Source organism: Schistocerca cancellata, chromosome 6 (assembly GCF_023864275.1).
Source record: "Schistocerca cancellata isolate TAMUIC-IGC-003103 chromosome 6, iqSchCanc2.1, whole genome shotgun sequence".
Lineage (NCBI taxonomy): Eukaryota > Metazoa > Arthropoda > Insecta > Orthoptera > Acrididae > Schistocerca > Schistocerca cancellata.
The window spans coordinates 285,010,152-285,024,061 of NC_064631.1; the positions used below are offsets into that span (position 1 = coordinate 285,010,152).

Here is a 13,910-nt window from a genome sequence, read left to right on the forward strand (position 1 = left end):
ACTTCAAATATTTATTACTCTGGTGGCCATCTTAATTCCACTGTCCACCAAAGACCATGACACAACACAAAGTAGTACTTCCTTTACATGTTCTCTGCATTGTTTATCCACCTCAAACAATAACACACAAACACACTTTACCAAAGTGGCATTCCGACTGCCTCCCGACCCTTCTTGCTGCTTGTATTTATAACATTGTCAAAGAACTACTAAAAAGAGATATAGTTTATAAGTCACATGTACATCTGTTATCATAATTTGTGCAGAAAAGTTATTAATTTGCATCAAGTGACATAATTTAACATGTTATTAAAATGACAGACAGATTTGTTGACTTGACAGAATAATTCTTTGTTACAAAAAGGCCGTTTTTTAGAAGTTTGTCAATTGACTTCTCTAATTTGCATAAATAAGTAAATAACATAAATTATTAAGAATTACATTGGTTTTCGTCTAAAATAGGATTGATTACATGAATACTGAGTAAAAACGCTCCTAGTGAACAAATAGGTTTCACTGGGTGATTTTTATTTAAGGAGATCCAAAATACCTAAGTTGGCCACTATTTTTCGTACTTCATATTAATTATTTAAGATGGACTTAGTTTTTTTACATTATGACATTTGCTGTATCAGTGATCAAGTGATATTAACTTTTTTGTGGGTCAGTTATTCAGTATAATTTAATGGGTTGACTGTTTATGGAGACATGTTATGCAATCATTGTTAACATACACAATAACTTTTCTATAATCATAAATACTCGTTAAACTGGTTGAATTTGGAGGGTATCGCATACTTCGGTACAGTAAGCCTTTAATATGTTCCGTTACAAGCATCGGAGAGAGCCACCAAAAGTTCCCCTCAGCCTTGGATGCCCTCTGCACCAATTGAGGACATCAGCTGGCACTATGATCTTCTTTGGTTGGCCCACCACCCCCAGCTGAGGTACACCTTTCAGAATCTTTTTCCTAGTATCAAGAAGGCTCCATAATATTTTCTTTGAGGACAAAGGGAAGTCAAGTATCTCACTGCCACTGACCACTTCAGCTTCCAGATCAATGTCTGCACCCCACAGGTGGTCCTCCTTTCAGAGACTGTTTATGCTCCTCACTTGCACATTGTATATTATGGACATGGTATTGATTGCAAACCATATTTTGACAGGCTAAATGCTAGCAGATGCCATCAGAGGCACCATCATCATTCAGAGGTGGCACCCCCGGCAGCAATGGCAGCACTGCTATCAAGTGAACTAGCCTGTATATGTGGGTCATATGGACATCAAGCACCCATGGATATTCCTCTGCCTGCTGTGTACATTAGTTATGGCGCAACCTTCAGCAGAGAGCACTTTCCTCAGCTCTGGGTCAGAAGCTGGCCACAACCGATGGTCCATCCATTGGAGCTTCCTGCCAAGCATACACTGCATCACATCAACAACTTTGCTAGGACGATCATACCAGTTGTTGTTCTGTTTTCTGTGGAACTTGGTAGTGTTGTGATGCTGTAATAAAACTGTTCTTAAAGGATACCTAGGCATCATCACTTAATCATCCCTCATGTGCATGGAATTATGAAGAACAAAGGAAGCACGTCAGAAAATGCTTGAAGTGAAATGAAATGAAATGAAATGTCATGTGGCTAGGGCCTCCTGTCAGGTAGACCGGTCGCCTGGTGCAAGTCTTTCGAGTTGACACTAATTTGGCAACCTGGCGTCAATGGGGATGAAATGATGATGATGAAGACAACACAACACTCAGTACCTGAGCAGAGAAAATCTTCGACCTAGCCAGGAATTAAACCCTTAGCATAGCATTCCCTCACGCTGACCGCTCAGCATAGGGGAGGACAATGCTTGAAGTAATGCTGAAGACAGGTAAACACCAGACACAGCAAAATAAAAGGAAATACTGTTGTAGCGTGATATTAATTGCTCAAATCATTGATAAAAGCAACAACAACTACAATACAAATAATGAATGAGCAATTTGAAACAAGACTCTAAAATTATTATTCAGAATGAATAATAAATTTATGAAGTGTGAATAGCTTTCGACACAACTAAGCATCAGATTTTGAGTTTATCCCTTTTTTACCATGACAGAAAGCAGAAATTATCAAAATTCCTGTGGTTTCCCCCTTTTATCCATCATATATTTACTTTCTCAAAAGAGATTTTGGTGAGTTGCATAGGTACTTTCAAAAGCTGCAGTTACTTGGAAACAACATATTGTAGCCACAGATTTAGAAACCAGAAACCACATCACACTTACTGTTGTTACATGCTTAGCTAGTACAGTTGCCACTCCATGGTCTGTTATAATAGCCAGGTTCTCCTTGTCCAGTGCTATCCTGGCCAAGACAGCACATACACCAGCCAAAACATTTGTATCATTAGACGTACGAAGTAAACGTATTGCAATCAACATGCTTCCAGGGATGCTTTTCACCATTTCTCCTGCATCCTATACACAGGGAGAGGAAACAACAATTATCAGCCCATCTTGTTTGAGCGTAATAATTTCTATGATTTTATTCAGGGCTATTATTTTCTCAGCAGCTGTGGTACATATTTCAGAATAAAATTCAGTCAGCACTTGCACAAACAGGAAATTTGTTTTGCTTTACTGGTTTCTGCAGATTTATCTGTCATCTTCAGAAGCTTAATATAGGTTCAGAAGCATAAAGCCATTTCAGTATCTCTTTGACAGAAGCATAGGGCCTTGACAATGCTGGAAAAAGTACATATTGTACGTGATAATTATCAATCTGTGTTTATAATTATCACAAACAATATTTACAATGACAATGAAGAACATACTGAAATTTGCTAAACCAATATTAAGCTTCTGAAGGTGACAGATTAATCTGTTCAAACCAGTAAAGCAAAATACAAGGCTACTACACATGATTCATTTGTTTTCAAAGTTCTATATTTTCCAAAGTATTACATATACAAATATTATTGATGAATGAAGAGGACTGTAAACTCACGAAATTTACATTTTGCATTCTACACATGTTCTATAAGTCACCCTCTGGTCATGCGACACATGTCCAAACGGGTAGTCAAGTTTTTTTCTATACCTTATGCAGCAACATCCCTTCAATGGTCATCACAGCAGCATCGATAGATTATCTGAATTGTTCTACTGTTCTTGGAAGTGGGGGTCCTTAATGTACTACAAAGGGAAAAGTCTCACAGCATTATGAGAGGAAGCCTGTGGTGGGGGCAAGGAATCAGGGCCACATAATCTTCACTGCTGTGCCCAATCCAGTGATGTGGGAGTTCATCATTTAGGTAGTGACAAATGTAGATGTTCCAATGAGGAAGTGTCCCATCTTATTGGAACATGAAATTCTCAGAATCAGCAGTCAGCTGTGGAAACAATCAAAAGTGCAATATATCAAAGTAAGAGGTGCCTGTCACAGTCTTTTCACAGAAGAAAAATGGAGCATACTGCATTGTCTTCAACACTGCACAGAAAACATTAACCTTTGGCAAATCTCGTTTGTGTGCTCCACTTTTATGAAGCTTTTCTGTGCCCCACCCTTTCATATTGTGGTGATTAACATTTCCAGGTGAATGGAAGGTTGCTTTGTTGTTGAATATCAGCTTGGAGGTAAAATGGTAATCCTCAAGTGCTTTCTGAATTGTGATGCAAAACTGGAGCACCAGCCATAATCTTCCAGTTTTAATTGTTGCATGAGCTGCAGACAGTACAGAAATGTAACCACTGTCTCACAATTTTCCACACAGATTGCTGTGGTATTCCTAGTTCATGGCTTGTGTGGACCAGTAATTTTTTTGGACTGCATATGAAACTTTCACTCACTTTCTCCACAGTTGCATCTGGCAGACTGGTTGACAGGTACTTTTCTGTTTAGAGAAAGAACTAGTGTCTCTATATTGTCAATACCAATGCGCAGTGTTCTGATTACATGGCAGTTGTCTTCCATAATTCCTTCTAAATAAATGCTGCATGATAGTAACAGATAAACATCTTGCATATTCCAACATATAAAAACTCTGTTCTTGCTTCATCACCAATTTCCCAATACACCGCACTCATAACACCAACTAGTGAGCACAATGCAAATTCAGTGAGTTTGCAGTTCTTTTCATGCATCAGTTACATTTGCACATGTAATACTTCATAAAATATATAAAGTTGTAAATGAATGTATAATTTACAGTAGCCCTGTAAATTTCCTGATTGTACAATTGACATCTGAATTTTATTCTGAAAATGATTAATTGTGAATATTAATGAATGTCATGTACATTAAGACATCTAACAAACATGTCACAATATTAAATTAATTTCTTAAAAGCTAAAAAACATAAAAAGCAGCATAAACAGAAATATTTCCAAATCTTTCACTAAAATTTATCTTCATTGTTCAATACTGCCAACAGTATCAACGGATTCTTTCTTAACATAACACAGTAAGTCAGAAAAGAATTATAGAACAGCCACTAAATAGACATTCCAGGCAATCAAAGCAAATACACACTTTGAACTGAATTATAAAAATCTTTATACTTTAGAAGACAATGCCACTGAGGACTCTGAGGGCATATTTAGTATGACACTTTGAACTTTGTTATCGAAGTATTGAATTACTGACAGAATGTCCTCCTTATTTTGTTGGTCCTTATCAAAATTGCGGGAAACAAATAATCATCATTAAAATGTGTAGGTGTACCTTAAATTCAGAATGGGATATAGTTAATTATGGTGTTCCTCAGTATCCACATAATGAGCTTCTGATTTAATGTTAATATCATACAACATTAAATTATCAGGAAAAGATAATATTAGATTATGATATGACTATTACTATTCAAAGTTGTTAGAACAGAAAGCAAATAATGTAGAAGTTATGACATTATGTACATAAAGATTAACAAACCACTGTCTTAAGTCACAAATATTTACATAAATTGCATTGTTTAATGCTAATACAAAGTGTAAATCTTGTTTTTTTTTCCTAGTTGCTGATTATTAACCTGAACTGAAAATTCTTCATCAAGGCATATTTATTATCAGATTAAATGTTGACATTTCTTTAGACATACTGGTTTTCTTATAATAAAGATTAACTCCTGGGGAATGTAAATTCTGTTCTTGGTTTTCATCTGTCTCATGATGTATTATATTATAAAAGCCATTGCACTCCTGGAGATAGATAACTTCTCAGGTTTTGTTGCAAAAAATTTATGATTTACAAGCAGTGTTCAATGCAACACATTTTTTTCCTTGGACAATTTCATTTGAAAAAAATGGAGAATTTGTTATGGGACATCATGGAGTATTTCCACCTCAGCCCATATAGTTTGATGAAGTTGGAATACATGGCAGCACTATAAATAGCTTTCAAAATGGCATCTGTATCAGAGGTGCAGTCCAAGGAGAGAGCTGTCATTGAATTTCTTTTGGTGATAAACCAGAGCACTGCAGATACTCATAAATGCTTGCACAATGTCTACGGAGACCAAGCGGTGAACAAAGGCACAGTGAGTCATTGGGCGAGGTGTCTTTCATCATCATAACAAGGTCTCGCAAACCTGTCAGATCACCCTCTTGCCAGCTGACCATACACAGCTGTGACTCCTGCAGGTTGTAACGTGCAGTCATTCTCATTCAAGGTGACTGACAGATCACAATCACACACCTTGCTGCACAACAGAACATATCTCTTGGTATTACTGAGGCACCTGTCCACCAGTTGTAGCCCTCAAACATGTGTCCCTGCTGGGTTCCTCACTGCCCAACAGAAGATCCTAATGATCAATGACAGACCATCTGTGTGGAACTGTTTGTGATCATGACAATTTTTTGTTGAGTATTGTCACAGGCAATGAGACACAGGTTCATCACTTTGAAGTGGAAACAAAACGGCAATCCATAGACTGGCACTACACTACATCTCCTCCGTAGAAAAAGTTCAAAGCTGCACTCTCAACCAGTAAAGTGAGGTGATGGTCTTCTAGGACTCTGATAGGGTTATTCTGTTTTTTTTTCCTCACTCATGGTGCAATAATCAACCCAGAAGTGTATTGTACTACTTTCAGGAAATTGAAGAAACGACTTCAGCATGTTTGTCACCACAAAAAGTCAAATGAACTTCTTCTTCAAGACAACTCAAGACCTCACACAAATCTGCCCACCCCAGAGGAGCTCATACAACTTCCCTGGCCTGTTCTTCATCATCCATTCTACAGCCTGGATCTCTCACCTTCTGACTTCCTCCTATTTGGCTTAGTGAAAGATGCACACTACAGTAAACAATATGTGGATGATAGAGAGGTTATTGATGCAGCAAGACAGTGGTTCTAATGCTGACCAGTAGAGCAGTACCATGCGGGCATACGGCCCCTTCCAGTAAGGTGGTGTAAAGCCACTTCATTGAACGGAGATTATGTCGAAATGTAGGGTTTTGTAGCTAGAGGAGTGAGGAATAAAACAGTGTATTGGGAACCTGAATAAAACCAATGTGCTTTCAGAAAAAAATGTATGGCATTACTTATTGGCCACCCCTCATAATCATCACATCCCCTATATGTACTCCTTTTGCTGTATGTTTCAGTGAGTATGCATCAGGTATCTTGAAACTCTATCTAATTTTTTAATAAGCCACAGGAAAAATCATACATTAGACGAAATACCTCTACATCTACACACAAACTCAGCAAACCACTGTGATTTGCATGGCAGTGTGTACTTCCAATTGTACAACATGCTATCATGTTATGGTTTATTCCCATTCCGCATAGGGAGAATGCTTCTCTGGGCCACGTAACTGGACTTCGCAGTTCCTACAGGAACAACACACAGAGGGTAGAAGGATATTTTAGATTCTTCACCAAATACTGGTTCTCAAAATTTTGTAAGCAGTCTTTATGAGGATAACTGAGCTGGATAACTGATCTCTATATTCAACCATGAATCATGGACCTTGCCGTTGCTGGGGAAGTTTGCATGTCTCAGTGATACAGATAGCCATACCAAACATGCAACCACGATGTAGGGGTATCTGCTGAAAGGCCAGACAAACGTGTGGTTCCTGAAGAGGGGCAGCAGCCTTTTCAGTAGTTGCAGGGGCAACAAGCTGGATGATTGACTGATCTGGCCTTGTAACTCTAACCAAAATGGCCTTGCTGTGCTGGTACTGTGAACGGCTGAAAGCAAGGGGAAACTACAGCCATAATTTTTCCCGAGGGCATGCAGCTTTACTGTATAGTTGAATGATGATGGTGTCCTCTTGGGTAAAATATTCCGGAGGTAAAATAGTCCCCCATTCGGATCTCCGGGTGGGGACTACTCAGGAGGACATCGTTATCAGGAGAAAGAAAAGTGGCGTTCTACGGATCGGAGTGTGGAATGTCAGATACCTTAATAGGGCAAGTAGGTTAGAAAATTTAAAAAAGGAAATGGACAGGTTAAAGTTAGATATAGTGGAAATTAGTGAAGTTCGGTGGCAGGAGGAACAAGACTTCTAGTCAGGTGAACACAGGGTTATAAATACAAAATCAAATAGTGGTAATGCATGAGTAGGTTTAATAATGAATAAAAAAATAGGAATGCACGTAAGCTACTACAAACAGCATAGTGAATGCATTATTGTGGCCAAGATAGATTCGAAGCCCACGCCTACCACAGTGGTACAAGTTTATATGCCAACTAGCTCCACAGATGACGAAGAGATTGATGAAATGTATGATGAAATAAAAGAAACTGTTTGGATAGTGAAGGGAGACAAAAAATTAATAGTCATGGGTGACTGGAATTTGATAGGAAAAGGAAGACAAGGTAGTAGGTGAATGTGGATTGGGGGTAAGGAATGAAAGAGGAAGCCGCCTGTTAGAATTTTGCACAGAGCATAACTTAATTATAGCTAACACTTGGTTCAAGAACCACGAAAGAAGGTTGTATACATGGAAGAGGCCTGGAACTACTGGAAGGTTTCAGATAGATTATATAATGGTAAGACAGAGATTTAGGAACCAGGTTTTCAATTGTAAGACATTTCCAGGGGCAGATGTGGACTTTGACCAGAATCTATTTGTTATGAAGTGTAGATTAAAACTGAAGAAACTGCAAAAAGGTGGGAATTTAATGAGATGGGACCTGGATAAACTGACAGAACCAGAAGTTGTAGAGAGTTTCAGGCAGAGCATTAGGGAACGATTGATAAGAATGGGGAAAAAATACAGAAGAAAAATAATGGGTAGCTTTGAGAGATGAAATTGTGAAGGCAGTAGAGGATCAAGTAGGCAATAAGATGAGAACTGGTAGAAATACTTGGGTAACAGAAGAAATATTGAATTTAATTGATGAAAGGAGAAAATATAAAAATGCAGTAAATGAATCAGGCAAAAAGGAATACAAACGTCTCAAAAATGAGATCAATAGGAAGTGCAAAATGGCTAAGCAGGGATGGCTAGAGGACAAATGTAAGGATGTAGAGGCATATGTCACTAGGGGTAAGATAGGTACTGCCTAAAGGAAAATTAAAGAGACCTTTGGAGAAAAGAGAACCACTTGTATGAATATCAAGAGCTCAGATGGAAACCTAGTTCTAAGCAAAGAAGGGAAAGCAGAAAGTTGGAAGGAATATATAGAGGGTCTATACAAGGGTGATGTACTTGAGGATAATATTATGGAAATGGGATAGGATGTAGATGAAGATGAAATGGGAGATATGGTACTGCGTGAAGAGTTTGACAGAGCACTGAAAGACCTAAGTCGAAACAAGGCCCCGGGAGTAGACAGCATTCCATTAGAACTACTGATAGTCTTGGGAGAGTCGTCCCTGACAACACTCTACCATCTGGTGAGCAAGATGTATGAGACAGGTGAAATATCCCCAGACTCAAGAAGAATATAGTAATTCCAATTCCAAAGAAAGCAGGTGTTAACAGATGTGAAAATTACCGAACTCTCAGTTTAATAAGTCATGGCTGCAAAATACTAACACGAATTCTTTACAGACGAATGGAAGAACTGGTAGAAGCCGACCTCAGGGAAGATCAGTTTGGATTCCATAGAAATGTTGGAACACGTGAGGCAATATTGACCCCACGACTTAGCTTAGAAGACAGATTAAGGAAAGGCAAACCTACATTTCTAGCATTTGTAGACTTAGAGAAAGCTTTTGACAATGTTGACTAGAATACTGTCTTTCAAATTCTGAAGATGGCAGGGGTAAAATACAGGGAGCGCAGTTATACAAGTTAAGGGGCATGAAAGGGAAGCAGTGGTTGCGAAGGGAGTGAGACAGACTTGTGGCCATCACTGATGTTATTCAGTCTGTATATTGAGCAAGCAGTAAAGGAAACAAAAGAAAAATTTGGAGTAGGATTAAAATCCATGGAGAAGAAATAAAAACTTTGAGGTTCACCGATGACATTGTAATTCTGTCAGAGACAGCAAAGGACCTGGAAGAGCAGTTGAATGGAATGGACAGTGCCTTGAAAGGAGGATATAAGATGAACATCAACAAAAGCAAAATGAGGATAATGGAATGTAGTCGAATGAAATTGGGTGATGTTGAGGAAATTAGATTAGGAAATGAGACACTTAAAGTAGAAATGAGTTTTGCTATTTGGGTAGCAAAATAACTAATGATGGTAGAAGTAGAGATGATGTAAACTGTAAGCTGACAATGGCAAGGAAAGTGTTTCTGAAGAAGAGAAATTTGTTAACATCAAGTATAGATTTAAGTGCCAGGAAGCCGTTTCTGAAAGTATTTGTATGGAGTGCAGCCATGTACGGAAGAGAAACGTGGACAATAAATAGTTTGGACAAGAAGAGAGTAGAAGCTTTCGAAATGTGGTGCTACAGAAGAATGCTGAAGATTAGATGGGTAGATCACATAACTAATGAGGAGGTATTGAATAGAATTGGGGAGAAATTTGTGGCACAACTTGACCAGAAGAAGAGATTGGTTGGTAGGACATGTTCTGAAGCATCAAGGGATCACCAATTTAGTATTGGAGGGCAGCGTGGAGGGTAAAAATCATAGAGGGAGACCAATAGATGACTACACTAAGCAGATTCAGAAGGATGCAATTCAGAAGGATGCAGGTTGCAGTAGGTGCTGGGAGGTGAAGAAGCTTGCACAGGATAGAGTAGCATGGAGAGCTGCATCAAACCAGTTTCTGGACTGAAGGCCACAACAACAACAACAACATATTCAAGCATCTGGCAATTCAGATTTTTCAGCATTCCTATGTAGTTTTCTCATGAGTCAAATAAATCTGCAGTCATACGTGCTGTCCTTCTATGTATACGTTGACTATCCTCTGTTACTCCTGTCTGGTATGGACACTACACAATTGAGTTATATTCTATGATGGGACACACAAGTGTTTTGTAAGTACTCTCCTTTGAAGACTGACTGCATTGCCCAGCATCCTGCCAATGAAGCAAACTCTGAATTCTGCTTTACTTGCCAATGTGGGAATGCGACCAGTCCATTTTGTATATCTATAAATTCTTACACTCAGTTATTTCAAAGAGTTGACTGATTCCAATTATGACTCACTGATTTTGTAGTCATAGGAAGCTACATTTCTGCATTTTGTTTAGTACAGAATTTTACATTTCTTAACATTTAAAGCAAATTGCCAGTCTGTGCACCACTTTGAAATCCTTCCAGCATCCAACTGGAAATTTCTGACCTTTTTTCAGGTAGTGCTCATTATAGTAAACTGCAACATCCATAAAAAGTCTGAGGTTACTATTACTATGAAACATGAACATCATGGGTCCATCATGGGTGAGGCACACATGAAACTATTTCTACTTTTGGTGACGACAGTCTATCCAAGGTAACAAGCAGTGTCTTCCCTACTGCAATCCATTCACAAGTTTTGTTTGATATATGGGTATATTCCGAGCTTTGTTAGTAAATATTAGTGGGGTACTGACAAGGGAAACTCCCCATTGTGCCCCCATGAGATTTAATAGTAAGATGGCCTAGAGGATATTCTGTCAAAAACTGAACACAGTTCAAGCATGAAAACATAAAGAAGATGTAGTGAAAAGTGAAAATTAAGCAAAATTAAAACAGTGAATGTTGAAGCTCAAGATGTGCAACATCAAGTGAACTGGAATAGACATGGCATCATGATTACGTGCCTGAGGTGTTGGACTGTGAAGGAGGAAATTCATGTGCAAATCTCCCTTGTGCCTCCTCCCTCTCTTTTTTTTGCACACAAAATTATGAACTGTCCATCCCGTCATTAACGTGTCTGTTCACTAGGTTCAAACTTGTGTCTCTGCTGTGGTGTAACATCTGTTTGCAACAGTGAGATGTAAGGAAGGGACCTCCTATTTGTTCTAAACAAGTACCACATTTTATGACTCTTGCATTCTGTTTTGGAAGTTTTGATTCTCGAATTCCTTTGTTGTAACATAGTTCACATCTGTTTATTTGTTGATTTCATTTCTTTTGGGAGTCTATGCAGCATCTCACCTGCTCTCACTATTCATCACATTTACTTGCAACAGTAATATATTATTACCATGACTCATATTCTACAGGGCGACAAGTATTTAAACCAGCAAATTCTGGGAGGTTGTAAGGGACATCAAAACACATATTTTCCCCTAATGTCATTTTTTCCTATGAGGATTATTTAAACCGGTGGAGGCTGTATTACGCTCTTCAGTTGTTAGAGGCCATAATACGATCTTCAAATGTTAGAGCGCGTATTACGCTCTGCAGTTGTAGGCAACTGCTATCCACCAGTGTAGTAGTACATTGTCTCTGTTTACTAATGGAGCGGTACACCTGGAGTGAGTACACTGATACGATTGGTGCGTACTATGTAGCGCATCACAATGGACAAGCTACACTGCAGGTTTATCAATGACAGTATCCTAATCGCTGTATCCCGCATCATATGACCTTTGCTGCATAGTACCAATGTCTGCCTTCACCGTATCCCGCACCATATGACCTTTGCTGCATAGTACCAACGTCTGCCTAAGACCGGGTCATTTAGCAGATTACCTGGACAGGGACGCAGAAGCATGGTAAGAATGCTGCAATTTGAGGAAGCTGTCTTGAAACATGTGGAGCGGGATCCTTCAATCAGCACTCGTGCAATTGCACGTAACATGGGGACGAATCAGACGAATGTAAGAACAGTCCTTCGAGAGCAATTGTTAAATCCATTTCACTTACAGTATGTCCACAACCTGGAACCAGTTGATTATCCATCCAGAGCACATTTTTCACAGTGGTACCTGGAAAGTGTGAAATTCATCCTACATTTCCATCATTTGTGTTGTTTACCAATGAAGCACTGTTTGGGCGTGATGGAGTCTTCAACATGCACAATTCGCATGTTTGGAGTGAGGATAACCCACATGCCACAGTTACTAGCACTCATCAAGTGCGGTTCTTCGTTAATGTGTGGGTCGGTGTTGCTGGGGACTGTTTAATTGGGCCGTATCTGCTACGTAGACCATTAGATTTTCTCGCCAGAGCATTGCCAGAATTGCTGGAAGACGTCCTGTTCTCTACAAGATAATGAATGTGGTTCCAACATGACGGGGTGCCGGCACATTTCAGTCGTTGTGTGCGTCAATTCCTGGACCAATGGTTCCCAGAAACATGGACTGACAGAGGTGGTCCTGTACCATGGCCTGCTCTATCCCCACATATGTCCCCTCTGGACTTTTTTTTGTGGGGAGAGATGCACAACCTTGTTTACGCAACTCCTGTTGCATCAGAAGAGGATCTGGTTGCCTGGATAGCAGCAACGGCAATAACAATTCATTATACTCCTGGAGTTTTTGCCTGTGTCAGACAGAACATGATCCGACGGTGTAACCTTTGTTTACATTTCAATGGAGGCATTTTTGAAAATCTACTGTAATTGAAATTGGTTAGTGTTAATGTGTTGTTCTTGGTCATAAAAAAAAATGGAAAAGTGTTTGTTGGTTTAATTAATTTGCCGCCAGAGAAATCTTCCTCTACCGGTTTAAATAATCCTCATAGGAAAAAATGACATTAGGGAAAACTATTTGTTTTGATGTCCCCTAGAACCTCCCCAAGTTTGTCGGTTTAAATACTTTTCACCCTGTATAACCAGTACGACAATTACCAAGACTACAGAGGCAGAACAGGCACATTAATGACTGGATGGAACGTTGATAATTTTGTGAAAAAAATGGGGCATGAGGGAGATGTGAACACGGATCTCCCGGACTGGAGTCCAACACTATGATCACACTACCATGATGCTGTGGCTCTTGCAATTTGCTCAATGTTACATATCTTGAGCTTGGACCATTCACTGTTTCTATTTTGCTTATTTTTTCACAGTTCAGTACACCATCTTCCTGTTTTCATGCTGGATTTGACAGACTATGCACTGGCCAATTTTACCGAGGTTGTGTGATGGGGTGTTTCCCTTGCAAATGAAATGTTCTTCAGAAGTCAATAAATTTTGCATCTACCTGATTGCCTTGATCCATGATTTCAGGATGTCATATAAGGAAATGACGAGTTGGGTTCTGTGTGACAGATGCTTGAAGAATCCATTCTTGTTGGCATGAAGGAGGTAATTCTATTCAAGATATCTCAATGTATTTGATATAAGAATATGTTGAAGGATTCTTCAACAGTTGGATATCAGTGAGACAGGATGGTTAGTAGTTTTGTGGATTGCTTCTGCTATCCTTCTTGTAGACAGGTGAGACCTGTGCTTTCTTCAAACCACTCCACAGAGTTTCTTATTTTAGGGATATAAAATATGTGATAGTTAAAACAGGAGCTAACCCATCTGCAAATTCTATATGGCATAATCCATATCACTGCAGGCAGGGGGTTACCTCCATAGCCTCAGGCGTTTTATTGAATTTAGCATATGTTAAAATCCTTAAG

At 39.1% G+C, this 13,910-nt stretch overlaps 1 protein-coding gene across 1 annotated transcript in view; it reads right to left on the minus strand.

Annotated features, from left to right (window-relative positions):
• Positions 1-1,174: 1,174 nt before the first annotated feature.
• LOC126088292 (armadillo repeat-containing protein gudu-like) overlaps positions 1,175-13,910 on the minus strand; it is a 106,673-nt gene continuing 93,937 nt past the window's right edge. The window contains exons 9-10 of the mRNA XM_049906421.1: positions 2,276-2,467; positions 1,175-1,309 (exon numbers count right to left, since the gene is read on the minus strand). Of these exons, the coding sequence (XP_049762378.1) occupies positions 1,175-1,309; positions 2,276-2,467 (327 nt within the window). The remainder of the gene's footprint in view (positions 1,310-2,275; positions 2,468-13,910) is intronic.